This window comes from Mesoplodon densirostris, chromosome 1 (assembly GCF_025265405.1).
Source record: "Mesoplodon densirostris isolate mMesDen1 chromosome 1, mMesDen1 primary haplotype, whole genome shotgun sequence".
Lineage (NCBI taxonomy): Eukaryota > Metazoa > Chordata > Mammalia > Artiodactyla > Ziphiidae > Mesoplodon > Mesoplodon densirostris.
The window spans coordinates 132,043,516-132,058,744 of record NC_082661.1 but is presented as its reverse complement, the minus strand read 5'-3'; the positions used below and the strand labels follow the sequence as shown (position 1 = coordinate 132,058,744).

The following is a 15,229-nucleotide window of genomic DNA, read 5'->3' as shown; positions in this document are numbered from 1 at the left end:
TCTACTCTATGTGTAATCTCTCTTTTCCTGCACCTTGAAGCTAACACACTTTAGAACTTTTGGGAAGAGTCAGTGCAAGTCATAAGGTTTCAAAGAGTAAAAAAGTTATTAGAATCTTAACATTTTCATCAGTATTTCATTGAAAATAAGTGACTTCATAAAAAGATGTATTTTCATAGTAATGAGAAGTCTCAATAGGCAAATGGTAAAATGTGCCCAAAATACATTTTAATGTTTTGAGACATTTTTGCTTAAAGGTGGTGCCAGTTCTGCTCAGTGTATGATGAGTTACAACTTTCATCTAGAAAGAGTACTATTAGCCACACACTCTTTCCAGTTGGCAGAGTGGCTGCCTACCATGACTGGAGTTTGTACTAACCTTCTGTGGAATCTGGGCAAGGGCTGAGACAATGAGATTGGCTTTTTCTTCTGTGAGGTTTTTGACCATTGACCCCAAAGAAAACACCACAATACCATCTTTGCCTGAACTTTGGACAAATTCTTCCATTTCCTGCAGAGATAAAATTCTCTCTCTTACACAAGTGCAGAATCACAGGGGGGAAAAGGCTCTCTTACATTTCTAAATAGGCAGACTCAAGAGAAGTGTCAGGGACATTGTTAGACGGATTCTGTCTTCTGCCACATAGAACCATCTAGTCTCTTTCAGAGGAAATGTATTTCTGAAAACTATGGCTTATATAATGAGTGATTACACATAAGGACATGGGACCAAACCATTATACAAAATGAATAGGCGATAAGAGGCAGATGTTCTCATGGTACATGGAACTGTTACTCACAAGGTTTAACTTTATGAACCAACAGAGCTGTTTGCAAACTTGTAAAAATATACCTTGGAAGGAAACTCAAAGAAGAGTTCTGAATGAGGCTTTAAAAATTTTTAGCATGCCAGTTTACATCCAATAAATTATGAATAACTTGATCTAACTTCCTGTTAGGCGTTCAGAATATTTTTCTCATGTTTATTATTTCCCTGATTAATAGGACTAAAAAAGATTTTTTAAGAAATGGTATATATAGTAATACATTTGAAAAGATGATAATGCAGTTAAATTCCTGCTACAATCATGATAACACATATGAAACAGTGCTTCTCTGCCTTCCCACAGGAGTGTGACACTAACTGCGTGCCCAAAATTTGAGCCTTAGCACAGATTCTCTGCAAATAAAATTCTCTTGATCATCACTTACAGTTGTGCAAACTAAGCATAGCAAAGTCTGGGATTGGGGTGTTTCACATAATCAATGTAAATGTCACCCTCTAGAGATATGTCATCTTTTTGTAACTATTTGTGGTCACCCTGCAATGACTATGTTTCTCAGTTTAAGGCTAGTAAAATTACAAGGGGAAGGACAATGCCATAAATGAAAGTAGACTGCTATTTTTACTTAGTTAATGTTAAGAGAATATCTGATGTTCCAAGAATTGGTATTTTACCATTTTGATTCAACTCCCTAAACAGATAGTGATTGAATAAAAAAAACATGACACACACACAAACACATATGCACATATACACACAGGTATATTAAGTTTTACACACTTACCTGTTTGATTTGGATTCTTGATTTAACTCTCATTTCTTTTCTATTCTGTGTATCCAGTGACTGGCATAATTCTTTCATCAGAGATATAAGCCAAGATTGGTATTGCCCAAATATCTATATTAATAATTGGGTTTGGGATGGAATAATTTTCCTACCTTGTGAAACATGTCTGAGTCATTTTTGTGAAATTGTCTGCATGTGAAAAGTGGGGTTGGAAGGATAAACATAGTAGTGTGGCAAGGTATTACCTAATGAGCCATGGGATATGTCCTATCTCTTTCTGTACCTTTATTTATTTTAGATATTGGTTTACTATCTCCAGTAATAACACTCAATAGAGCTTGTCTTCAGCTATACCTTAGTTGGTATGAAAAGCATATTCAGAATCCTGAAGTAAAGTTTTAAACTTCAATATCCATCTTACCCTAAACAGAAATCAAGACCTCTCCTGGGAACACCATTTAACCTGCTATCTTCTACAGAGATTATGTTTGTTTACCCACAACCCAAGCAAATGAATATCTGTCTCTTCACTGCCTATTGATAAAGATATTTAAATACAATATTCTTACTGTATTTACCTATTATTTTCCTTTGTTTCTCAATATTGTTTGCTTCCAATATTTATGGCAGTCCATATTTATTCTTTGATAACATTGGAATATGGGTATATGATTTTCTCTTTTACTCCAAAAAATCCCCTGATATCATGGTCATAAAGAACCAATTCAGCGTTTGGGTTTCTCAGTTTTATGATTTCTACTTTATGTTGATGACTCCCAATTTATTTCTAATGCTCTCTGCTGAGACTGAAAACTTGTATTAACAGATGATTCCTAGAAATCTCCACCTGAAAACTCTTTAGACTTCTTAAAGTGAATTTGAAATTGAACTCATCACTGCCATCTCAAAAAAACTTTTTCAACTAACAGTTTCCTGACTCAGTAAATCTCATTGCTCTCCAAGAGGCCCTGTCTGATTCCATATCTTCCATAAGCACTTAACTTCTTCTTACTGACCAAAGCCTGTCAGTAAGAGTCTGCCCAAGACTCACGAAAGCATCTTTATCACTCAAATGATCATAGTAAATGTCCCTATTCATAACTCTATCATGCTTGTTAGGAAGACTACAGCAGTCTTCTTAGTGATTTCCAAGGCTCTAGCTTCCTGTTCTTCAATCCAATATCTATACTATGGACACAATGATATTTTTAACATGTCACATGGCAGACTTCATTCTCTGCTTAAATATCAAAGTAAAGTAAAAAAAAAAGAAGTAATATCATTCATAAAAGACCCCTATGATTTTGAAATTAGATTTGGTGTAGCAAACTGAAGACATCCAGCAGCATAGCTCTGTTATTGACACTGTAAGCTTTAAGGGAAAATCAGGATTTTATCATAAGATACAAAAAAGCCCTCCACTGTAATAGACTTACCTTAGGTAATGGTTTGGCAGGCTTACAATGCAATCCTCCTACAAACTCAAAATTAGGTAAGTATGGACGAGGAAATTCAAAATCCCAATATGTCCTGATAAGCCAAATTTCCGCTTTCCCCATAGTCTCACATAACGTAGTGGGTCTTCCTGGAGAAAATGAAGAAAGTTGTCTAGAAGTTATTAGCATAAATATTTGCTGGGGAAAAATTGCGCCATTAATTTTCTGATGTGCTATTAAGGAAAAAAATAATTCTAGTTTCTCTAGATTACTTATCACGTCTAGATGTTAAAAGGAAAGGGAATTTAAAGTAATAAGGAAGGAGGAAGAAAGGGAGGGAAGGAAGAAAGGAAAGAGGATAGGAAAGAAGAGAGGAAGGTGGGAGGTGGGAAGGGGGGAGAAAGAATGTTTGAGTAGTGAAAGAACAGTAATATTTAAAATAAAAATAAAATCAATAAAATCAAATAAAAATAAAATTCTTTTACAAAAATAAGTTCTTTCAGGAAATACATTTGATCAAAAATTTTAGCCACAACTCCAAGTACTGATGGATTTAATACTCACTGTTTTTCTCCAATTAAAGGACAGATGACAGATTAGCCACAACATATTAACACCAGATCAACTCTCAGTGGCTTTCTAATTTCCAGTCAGGACTGTATTTCTACCTTTCAGCTTGTTACAATTCCTGGTTCACTCGTATTGTTGAAGAATCCCACCAATATCAGTTTACCTTATCTTGCTGAGTCAAATCTCATCACTAATGGCAAATAATGATTTGCCATTATTTTCTCAGTGGGAAATCCCTGAGTAATTTCTACCTAATACAACCCCTTTTGGAATGTAGAGTACACATGCATGCATTATTAATATCACACACTTATTTTAGTGTTACCTTTAAATGATGTTTTTTGAAAGGAACAGATTCTAAGTATTCATTTTAGGAGATTTGTGGAAAAGAAAGAGTATTTGCAAATTACCAAGTCAATCATTCATATACACAGAAAACGTGTTTTGCATCTAAGTAAAGAAAAATTCAGATGAGAATCTTCCTTTCTTAAGGATTCTATTCAGAATTGGTGATCATGTATACCCCAGGTTGGATAGCCTCTTTTTAGAATCATACTACTTTGTAGTGCTTGGATATATGTCTGAAGTTATATAGACAATGATTTAATTTGATAATAAAGAAGCAAATTCCAAGGACACTCAGCGTGAAATTGCCAGAGACTGGATGAGAACACTGCCTCACAGTTTCCCCCCAATATGTTATTGTTCTTTAGATGTCTTGTTCCATGCGTGTGACATCCTGCCTTGATTACTAAGTACTTAGGTGAAATTATTGTGTAAACCTGTAGACCACATTTTAAGAAAGACCTAGCTTAAAGTATTCACTAAACTTCTATACTTGAAACAGTTATGTGCAGTATGAAATACAAAGCCAATCAAATGTGAGAACAAAACTGAGCAAAAGTATGCAAAAGTTGTTAAATACTTTCATAAGACATTCTAAATGTTATGCTGAGGACTTGTAAAACAAAAATATGGAATTAAACTTTACCACCAATCTTTTTCCTATAGTTATATTATTACACAAAATGAGTTATGAACACAGTGGAAAATTATATAAATAATTGATAAATAGCCATTAAATTTAAAATTACCATATAAATATTGTTATTGTTTGAATCTATTACTTTAATCCTACATGGTGAGTCTACTGAGATGCCTTTCAATTTCAAAGAATACTTAGAGGTAGCCTGAATGTATGGCAAAAGCCTTAATGTAGGTGAGTTGGATGGAGGGAATTCAGCAGAGGACAGTTACCAATCTCTCAGTGGTAAGTCATGCAAGCCACAGATATCAACCTAGAAATAACTCTTCTAGGTTCTTTACTTTATTCATTTCTTTCAAAGGCATGTGAGGAAACTAATATGCATAATTTCTGTATCACTTTTAGAAAATTAATACTTTACTTTTTTAGAGCAATTTTTGTATCACAGCAAAACTGAGGGGAAAGTGGAGATATTTCCCATGTACCCTTGTCTTCACACATGCATAGACTCCCTCAATATCAACATCCCCCAACAGAATCGTACATTTGTTGCAATTGGTGAACGCACACTGAAACATTATAATCATCCAAAGTCTGTTGTTTACATTATAATTAACTCCTAGTATTATAAATTCTGTGGTTTTGGACAAATAATAAAGACATGATCAATCATTATGGTATCATACAGAGTATTTTCACTACCCCAAAATTCTTTCATGCTCTGCCTATAAATCCCCCATCCCCATCTAACCCCCTAGCAACCACTGATTTTTTTTTTTTTATGGTCTCCACAGTTTTGCCTTTTCCAGAATGTCAGAGTTTGAATCGTACAGTAGGTAAACTTTTCAGATTGGATTTTTTCCTTAATAATAGGGACTTAAGGTTCTTCCATTGTTACACGTCTCTTTGTGGCTCAATAACTCATTTTTTAGAGCTGAATAATATTCCTTTTTTGGATCTGCACCTTGGTTGCTTCCAAGTTTATCCATTCACCTACTGAAGGGCAATGTGATTGCTTCCAAGTTTTGCCAATTATGACTAAAGCTTCTATAAATATCCACGTGCACATTTTCATGTAAACATGTTTTTAACTCCTTTAGTTAAATACCAAGGAGTGTAGTAGTATGGTAAGAGTATGTTTACTTTTATAAGAAGCCATCAAAGTGTTTCCCAAGTGGCTGTACCATTTTACTTTCCCACTAGCAATAGGAGAGTCCCTGTTCCACAACTTTCCATCTTTTGGTGTTGTCAGTGTTTTGCATTTTGGCCATTCTGATAGATGTGTAGTGGTATCTCATTATTATTTTAATTTGCATTTCCCTCAAAACAAATGACATGGAGCATCTTTTTATATGCTTATTTGCCAACTATATATATCTCCTTTGTGCAGTATCTGTTATTGTCTTTGGTCTACTTTTTAATCAGGTTTCATGATTTCTTCTTGTGGAGTTTTAAGTGTTTTTAAAAAACATTTTGGATAACAGCTCTTTATCAGACCTGTCTTTTGCAAATATTATCTCCCAGTCTGTGCCTTGTCTTTTCATTCTCTTGACATTGTCTTTCACCGAGCAGAATTTTCTAACATTTTGTTGAGGACCTCTGCCTCTATGTTTATGAGAAATATTGATCTGTGGCTTTCTTCCCTTGTAATGTCTTTGTCTGGTTTTGACATTTAGGTAATGCTATCCTCATAAAATGAGTTAGAACTTATTCCCTCAGCTTTTATCCTCTAAAAATGACTATAAAGAATTAGTATAATTTCATCTTTGAATTCATTTTTGTTACAATTTTTTGTCTCTCCTTTTTTGGTTTTTCTTAGGATTTGCATCTCTCTGCTTACACAGTTCATCTGTTTTTACATGCTGTCCACTTTATCCATTTAGAGCCTTTAGCATGTTAATCAGAGTTGTTTTAGGTCCTTGTTTTGAAAATTACAACATTCTTGCCATCTCTGGTTCTGATGATTGTTCTGACTACTCAAACTATGTTTCTGCCTTTTGGTATGCCTTGTAATTTTTCTTCATAGCCAGTCATGATGTACTGGGTAAAATAAACTATTGTAAATAGGCCTTTTAAATGTGGTGGTGAATTTTGGGGAGAGAAGCAGTCTACAGCCCTAAGATTGGTCTCAGTATTTTACTGAGTCAATGCCTCTGGACTCGTCACAACTCTTTCTCAATTTTTTCTCCCACTTTATTTGGGGAAGGATGGTCTAGAGTTGGGTATATCCCCTTTCCATGTGGTAGTCTAGAGGGACCTGGAGTTGGGTATTTTTCTTCTGCAGGTCAGTTAGGCTCTGATAATATCCCCAACACATTGTGCACTGGTTAACTAGTTTACCCTGAGAACAGACCTTTTTAGGAAGAACAGAGTGCTCTAGCTTCTTTCAAAATGATTCATTTTCCCCTCCCTTAACTGGCATTAAGGGATTTTTCTTTGATATTTACTATGGAAAATTGGTTGAGCTCCTGGAAGTAAATCTCACAATACTGTGGGGACTCCCCTATGACTGAGTCCCACTGGATTTTTTAACTCTCAGATTTGTCCACACTGAACCTCCAGCAATTCACCAATTATAGTTCAGGTGTTCCTACCCAGGGATTGGTTCCTGTGGTGATTTCCAATCCTGAGTCTCTGCTCTTGAGTGTTCAGATAAGCTGAAACTCTCTGTATATTCCAAAAGAATATACAGATACATTATTAGAATAGAGTTTGATAATTTCAATGGATACAAAATATTGTGAAATGGCAACTGCAATTTGTGTGTATGAATAAAAGAAAATATAAGTAAAATATATACCTCAACTTCTAATTGTTGAATAATTGTATAAGAGTTGTATAAACTATGTCTGATTAGAATTATAAATTCTTATTAAAACCCATTGTAGAAAAATAAATAGAGCTATCATGTTCATTGATAGGAAAATCAAAATTCACAAAGATGTCCATTCTCTCCAAATCAATCTACAGATTCCTTGTAATTCTTATTAAAATCTCAAAATCCCAAGGTTCATGAAACAATAATTTTTGTAGAATTTTACATTGAATTTTTAAAATCTATAATAGAAGAGCAAAGAGCTAAGGATAACCAAGGTGCTTTAGAAGAGATACAAGGGGAGAGGGTATCACCCTTCCAGGTATTTTGAGCAGGATGACCAAATAAGATGTCTCTCATGTATCCCCCTACTCCTCAACAACAATGATTTGGCATTTATCCACAGACAAATGTGCCTTTGTGGGAGATTCAGGATACAGATAGGAGATTGTGAAATCCAGGTGCAGTACAAGACAGACAAAGACCTTTTGAGAAGGCAAGTTTGCAATCAGGTGACTGACCCATAGAGTGTGATTCTGGTTGCAGACATGGAAAAAGCTCTGTACCCCTGAGAACTCAACTACAGCCTGTTTCTCTTTGGTTCTGTCACCAACACCATAGGCCAAGGAACCCAAGAAGAGTCATGCCCACCTGCATGTCGAGTAATAAACACACAAACCTCAGTCTCAGCTGTGGGTTCTGAAGTGGCTCATGGACTGGCTCGAGCACCTATGGGATCCCTGGAGGCAAGTTTGCTAAACTTGGTCAGACTGTAGATTCTGAAAGGGCCCTGTAACTGGGCTGCAGCCCCTCCCAGCCACAGTCCTCAAGTAGCCTTGCTGGCACAGCAACCAGGCAGGAGACACTCCTGTCTGCACCCCAGGAGATCCTGAAAGGCTCCTATACTTAACTCCAGCCTGCTCACAGCCACAGTCTGCCTGCTGTCCTGAGGTTTCAGGGTCCCAGAGGGAGACACTTTGACCTACAACCTGGAGATTCTGAAGGGTCCCTAACTTGGCTCTAGCCCCTTCTAGCCACAATCTGTGAAAAATTCTGCTAACTTGCAGACCTAGCAAAATACGCTCAAGGCTGTGTCCCCAGAGGTCCCAGAGAGTTCCCTACTTAGCTGCAACTCCATCACAGTTACAGTCCATTAGCAGATCTGCCACACAGGGACCCAGTAGGAGACACTCCTGTCTGTGCTCTCAGAGATACTGAAAGGGCCATACACTTAGTTCCAACCCCTCCCAGCCACAGTCCATAAGTCTAATTTTTGATGGGTGGGTAAAGAGAATGTGGTATACACACACACACACACACACACACACACACACACACACATACATAATGGAATATTATTCAGCCATGAAAAAGAAGAAAATCTTGACATTTGTGACAAAATGAATGAAACATTCTAAGTGAAATAAGTCAGAGAAAAACAAATACTATATGATCTCACTGAAATGTGGAATCTTAAAAAAAAAGGCTAAATTCAAAGAAATGGGAAGTGGATTGGTGATTGTCAGGGATGGGTGTGGGAGGCTTAGGGAGATGTTGGTCAAAGGGTATGAACTTTCAGTTATAAGATGAATAAGTTCTGGGGATCTAATAGTCAGCATGATGACTATGGTTAACAATACTGTACTATATACTTGAAAGCTGCTAAGAGAGTAGATATTAAATGTTCTCACCACAAAAATAGTAAATAGGTGGGGTGATGGATGTGCTAACTAACAATACTGTAGTAAACATTTCGCTATACTTCTGTGTGTATCAAGTCATCATGGTGTGCGCTTTAAACTTACACAATGTTATATGTCAATTATGTCTTAATAAAGCTAGAGAAAAGAACAAGTACAAAAAAGAAAGATAATGAATAGAAGAAAAACCACTTAAGTAGTGAAATTTCTGAATGATAAAGCAAACATTGTAGTTAACTAGGGAAAAGAAGAAGCCTTGAATAAATAGTAATGGTACAACTCCATATCCCTGGGCAAGGGTAAGAAGAAAGAAAGGAGAGGCGAGAAGAAGAGAGGGAAGGAGGCAGGAAAGAAGGAAGTAGGAGGAACAACAAAGGAAGGAAGGTGAAAAGAAAATAAACTGCGAGCTTCCCTGGTGGCTCAGTGGTTGAGAGTCCGTCTGCCGATGCAGGGGACGTGGGTTCGTGCCCTGGTCCGGGAAGATCCCACATGACGCGGAGCGGCTAGGCCCGTGAGCCATGGCCGCTGAGCCTGCGTGTCCGGAGCCTGTGCTCCGCAATGGGAGAGGCCACAACAGTGAGAGGCCCACGTACAGCAATAAATAAATAAACAAAAATAAAAAAAAGAAAAGAAATTGAGCCCAACCTACAAAATACACAAAAATAAATTAGTAAGTAAATTAAAATCTTCAAAAGCAAAGCAAGACCATAGCTTCTTTGGAGACAATATAAAAGGCAATCTTTATGCTTTCAGAGTAAGAAAGGATTTCCTCAAGTGCATAAAGAAATGGTTAATTAATTTGACTCCATTAAGTTTAAAACCTGAAGGTCTTCATATGATATTTAGGAGAATGAGAAGCACATCATAAACTGCCAAGAAGATGTTTGCAATACATGAAACTAACAAAGGCTTATATAGAGTATACAAGGAATTTATTGAATCCATAATGAAAGCACAAGCAAACCCACTAGAAAAAATGGGCAAAAGACATGAGAAGGATAATCACTGAAAAAGAAATAAAAATGGCCTATAAAATATGAAAAGTTACTTAATCTTAGTAATAGAAATCTAAATAAAACCTAAGATGCATTTTCAGACTTACCATATTGACCAAACTTAAAAAAAATCAATATTTTGAGGAATTATAAAATTAGAACATGGTGACAGTTGCTGATGACTGTTAATAAAAGTCATTCAATCATATGCTAAGTAAGGATGTGGTACTGTGAGTACTAAAATGCTGTGTTGGTTAAGGTAAAATTTTGTATAGTCTTGGTTGGAGTATAATTTTTTGAGAAAAGTCTGAAAATACCTAGTAGGGGAAAAAATTATATATATATATATATATATATACAATTTACATCCTATTGATACTATTGCTCTGTTATTACAACAGAGGACATATACAAAAATGTTCATAATAGCAGCATTATATTTTAAAAAATTGTAAATAGATAGTTGTCCATCCACAGAATGTCATGATGTAGTCACACAACAGAACATTATCTATAGAACTTAAAAAAAAAACAAAACATGATTGCATCTTTAAGAGTATTGAGCATAAGTAGCACATCTATGCTTGTATTTGTATAATATTTAAATAAACTAAACAATAGTGTTGAGGAAATCACATATAATGGTAGACATCCAATTTCCAAGAAAATGTTCACCAAAGTCAGACTTGTGGTTTTTACTGGAAGAAGCATGTTTCTAAGAAACTGATGACTATCTATTTCTTAACTTGCTTGTAGGGCACACAGAAGTTTATTTTATTATTTACATCAACTGTATACTTACATTTTTTCACTTTTTATTGGAATGATATTTTCTAAAATCTGAAACTTCCTGTGTAATCTTTTAAAATTTATAAAAATATTTTTATGTTGATGTAAATTAGTTAAACATTCCTAAGCCAATTGATGGGCTTAAAAATATGTTTGTAATGCATATCATAGAAAAAAAGGCTTTAGATTCCCTAAAATTCCAGACCAGTTAGAGATCAATAGAATAAACAGCCCATAAGAAAATGGAATAATTGCTGGCCACTTAAGAAAAGGTCTGAAGATAAAGGTTAAATGTTTCAAAAATTTTAGAGGACATTGTAGCAGAGATATAAGTACCAAAGTTTAGGGCAATTTTTTTTTTTTTTTTTTTGTAACACGAGAGCTGGAACAATTGAAGTATATAGCTTTCACACTAGACCAGTTCAATGATTTGTTATACCTATTCATATGAATATCACTAAATCAATATAAAGGATAATGTAGATTTTAAAATGTTGTGTGGAAAGATGTCAAATCTATATTAAGTGAAAAAATAGGTAAACATGAATATTTAGTCATCATTCCTAATGGTAAAAGAAAGAAAAAAAATGTATATTTATGTTTAATAATACATAGACAATATCTTGATGTAAAAACAAGAAAAGTTAATAGTGCTTATGTAGGAGAAACATGAAGCTAATTATCATTCATTATATATACTTTTGTTCCATTCGAATTATTTAGCAATTTGTATTAGTTATTTTTATCATGACATCAGGAATGAAATTATACTCATAGTGCACTCAGAATTGCTTAATAAAGAACATGAGAGTACAGCAATGAAAATCAATGACAGTACTTACAGTAAAAGAAAAACCTATTAAAGATGTTAGAGTTAAAAATTTGCCATTGATCCTAAGGATTATATTTGTTTCATAATATGTATACATACAGAATCCTATACCTCTCCTCTATTTATGTATAATATGACAAATGTTCTAGAAAGTTATTGATTAGAACTAGGGCAACATCTCTAATAATCAGAGTATATTTCTAATTCTGTGTTTTGTGTTTATTTGTGAGGGAAGAAATGAGGCCAAGGCCCTAGTCTAATTTACCTTAAATCCACACATTGCCTATACCCAGGAAGTTCTTATCAGTTGTTAAATTATTTATTGTGAAATCAATTCAGTGTAAATTCAAAATCGTGTGTAAATCTAAGGATTTTTAAAGTGGGTTCTTTTGAGTATTAGTTCTGTGAAACAATGTTTCTATTAAAAATCAGTGTTATGGACTGAACTATGTTCCTCTAACATTAATATATTGAAGTCTGACTGTATTTGAAGATAGGTCCTTTAAAGAGGTAATTAAAATTAAATGAGGTTATAAGAGTAGGGCCCTAATCCAACATGACAGATCACCTTATAAGAAGAGGAAGAGACACTATGAATGTACATATACAGAGGAAAGACCATGAGAGGACATAGCAAGAAGGTGACCATCTACAAGCCAGAGAGATAGGCCTCAAGGGAAACCAGCCTTGACAACACCTTGGTCTTGGACTTCTAGCTTCCAGATCTGTGAGAAAATAAACTTCTGTTTTTTTATGCCATCTAGTCTTTTAGATTTAGTTATAGCATCCCTAGCGAACTACTACATTAAAGAAGTTAAATTAGTTAAAATATTTCTAATACCCAGTATGATCTTTTGTTTGTTAGTTCATGTTTCTTCATGACTCTCAAAAATATTTGGAGTGATAACAAATGCTGGAGAGGGTGTGGAGAAAAGGGAACCCTCCTACATTGTTGGTGGCAATGTAAGTTGGTGCAGCCACTATGGAAAACAGTATGAAGTTTCCTCAAAAAATGAAAATTAGAACCATATGGTCCAGCAATCCCACTCCTGGGCATATATCTAGAGAAAACCATAATTTGAAAAGATACATGCATCCCAATATTCATAGCAGCACTATTCACAATAGCCAAGACATGGAAACAACCTAAATGTCCATCGACAGATGAATGGATAAAGAAGATGTAGTACATATATACAATGGAAGACTACTCAGCCATAAAAAAGAATGAAATAATGCCATTTGCAGCAACATGGCTGGAACTAGAGATTATCATCCTAAGTAAGTCAGAAAGAGAAAGGCAAATACAATATGATATCACTTATATGTGGAATCTAAAATATGACACATATGAACCTATCTATGAAACAGAAACAGATTCACAGATATAGAGAACAGACTTGTGGTTGCCAAGGGGGAGGGAGGTGGGGAAGAGATAGAGTGGGAATTCTGTGTTAACAGATGCACTATTATATATAGAATGGATAAAGAACAAGGTCCTACTGTATAGCATGAGAACTATATTCAGTATCCTGAAATAAACCATAATGGAAAAAGAATATAAAAAAGAATGCATACATATATATAACTGAATCACTTTGCTATACAGCAGAAATTAACACAACATTGTAAATCAACTATACTTCAGTAAAAAAAAAAAAAATTTGAAGTGAAAGCCAGCCTCAGCTGATGGGATCAGATAAGAGCTAGATTTGTGAAAATTGTAAAGCAAAACCATTCTTTATTAGAAAAGGCAAGTGATTAAAAATAGAATGTATGTAACTACTGAAGTGAAAAATATGCTGTTTTTAACACCTCAAGCTGTAAACTCTTTTAAGTTTCTACTTAATTTTCCAGGTTTCTGTATTATGTTCCCCCAACAAACATAAAACATACTAGGAAACTTTTCAGTATGACCAGCTATGATGAAGCAGTTCACATATTTCATTCATGAAATTTCATCCCAAATTTATGAGAGAGATAGGAATAGAAGGTACTCTAGTCCAACAGGAGAATGGTATAAAATTTAAATCTAATAATCTATGATTTTCAAAATTTGTAGAGCAAAATTCAAAGAAAGTTAAATAACAAATTTAATCCCATTGTTAATATAGCTTAGGTTTCAGTTTATTACTGGAACCAGGCAAGAAGATTATCTTCCTCTTTCAACAAACATTACACTCTCTTTACCAATAAGAAGTCAAATATCCTCCTTTATGAAAACTCAGTGTACTAGACTTATTTGTGATATCCTGCATCTGACAAAAATACATCTTCCACTGGATTGACATTTAATAGCATGTTTTATATTTCATTTTGTTTTGGTAACAATCTTTTAAGTATTGAGGTATCCTACAAAATAGATGACTGTAAAGAAAGAGTAAGCATAGCAAGATATTTCTTGCCTCCCCTTCACAATTATTTATTGAATAATTGTTCATTGTTATCAGTTGTGGAATTTTATGTGGAAGTGAAAGTTTTAAAAATATATTCCTTTCATCTTCCTAGACTTTTCTTAAACCTCCTTAGTTTCTTCTGATATCTACTTTAGAATGAAAAGCAGAGTCTCTTACCTAATACTTTACTGTAAAACTGGTCCCAAAGCTGAGTGTCAGTCATATTGTTGGAGCCAGAAGTCAAAGAAAATGGAAAGCATTAAATTTTTTACCCTTTCTGGAAATGTCATTTTGTCTGTTAGTCCTACCATGGCAACAGGCACATAGGAAGGCGGAGCTGGAAGTTTCCCACAATATTCCTCCATTGTGCTACCCAAGGAGAGCCTTAACGTGTACACAAAAGAGACTCCCAGAAACTCAGCAATCAGCTCTCCACAGGGCATCACAGGGTCTATAATCATAACATTATAGTTGGTTTCCTGGAGTTTCTTCTTGATTGACTAGTTGTAGGCAACACTCTCACGCAAAAGTGTTAAATGTCTACTTATTTGAAGAAAAAATTCTTGCAGTTGTTTTGTTGATTGTTAGGGTGACAATGATGGCATGACGTTAACAGACAGGTCTGAAAAGTCATTTAGTGTATTTTCAGCAGTCTCTCTGTCCTGTGGCACAGGGACCACCTCAAAGTTCAGTGTGGAAGGCTTGTTGTGATCAGTGATGAGATTTTGTGGAGACACCAACACAGTTACTTCGTAGACCCTTTTTGTGAGTTTCTCCAAAATAACCTTTAGATTGAGCCAATGGCTCATGTCACAGGGCCACACCAGGACCTTCTCACAGAATCCACAGCCAGTGTAGCTGAGCTGCAGCAGTAGAATTGCTGAAACCCATTTCTCAGACACCATGACAGCAGCTGTCTCACTCATTGCTCTACAAAGTTTGACTATTTGCTGGGCACAGAAATGAAGTGACAATTTAGACATAGATCAAGTCAAAAATTAATTTCTAGAGTTAGGAAATGGCACTTACATGCAGAGAACTTTGCCAGTGTTTTTAACTGTGCACAGTACTATATGAAATTTGTTCAGGAGGAGATATGAAATATTTATATATTTTGGAGGAAATGATTGCCACATTCT

At 35.0% G+C, this 15,229-nt stretch overlaps 1 protein-coding gene across 1 annotated transcript in view; it reads right to left on the bottom strand.

Annotated features, from left to right (window-relative positions):
• LOC132484230 (UDP-glucuronosyltransferase 2A3-like) overlaps positions 1-14,995 on the bottom strand; it is a 30,525-nt gene extending 15,530 nt beyond the window's left edge. The window contains 4 exon segments of the mRNA XM_060090520.1: positions 380-511; positions 3,009-3,157; positions 14,268-14,310; positions 14,312-14,995. Coding sequence (XP_059946503.1) covers positions 380-511; positions 3,009-3,157; positions 14,268-14,310; positions 14,312-14,995 — 1,008 coding nt within the window.
• Positions 14,996-15,229: the final 234 nt, after the last annotated feature.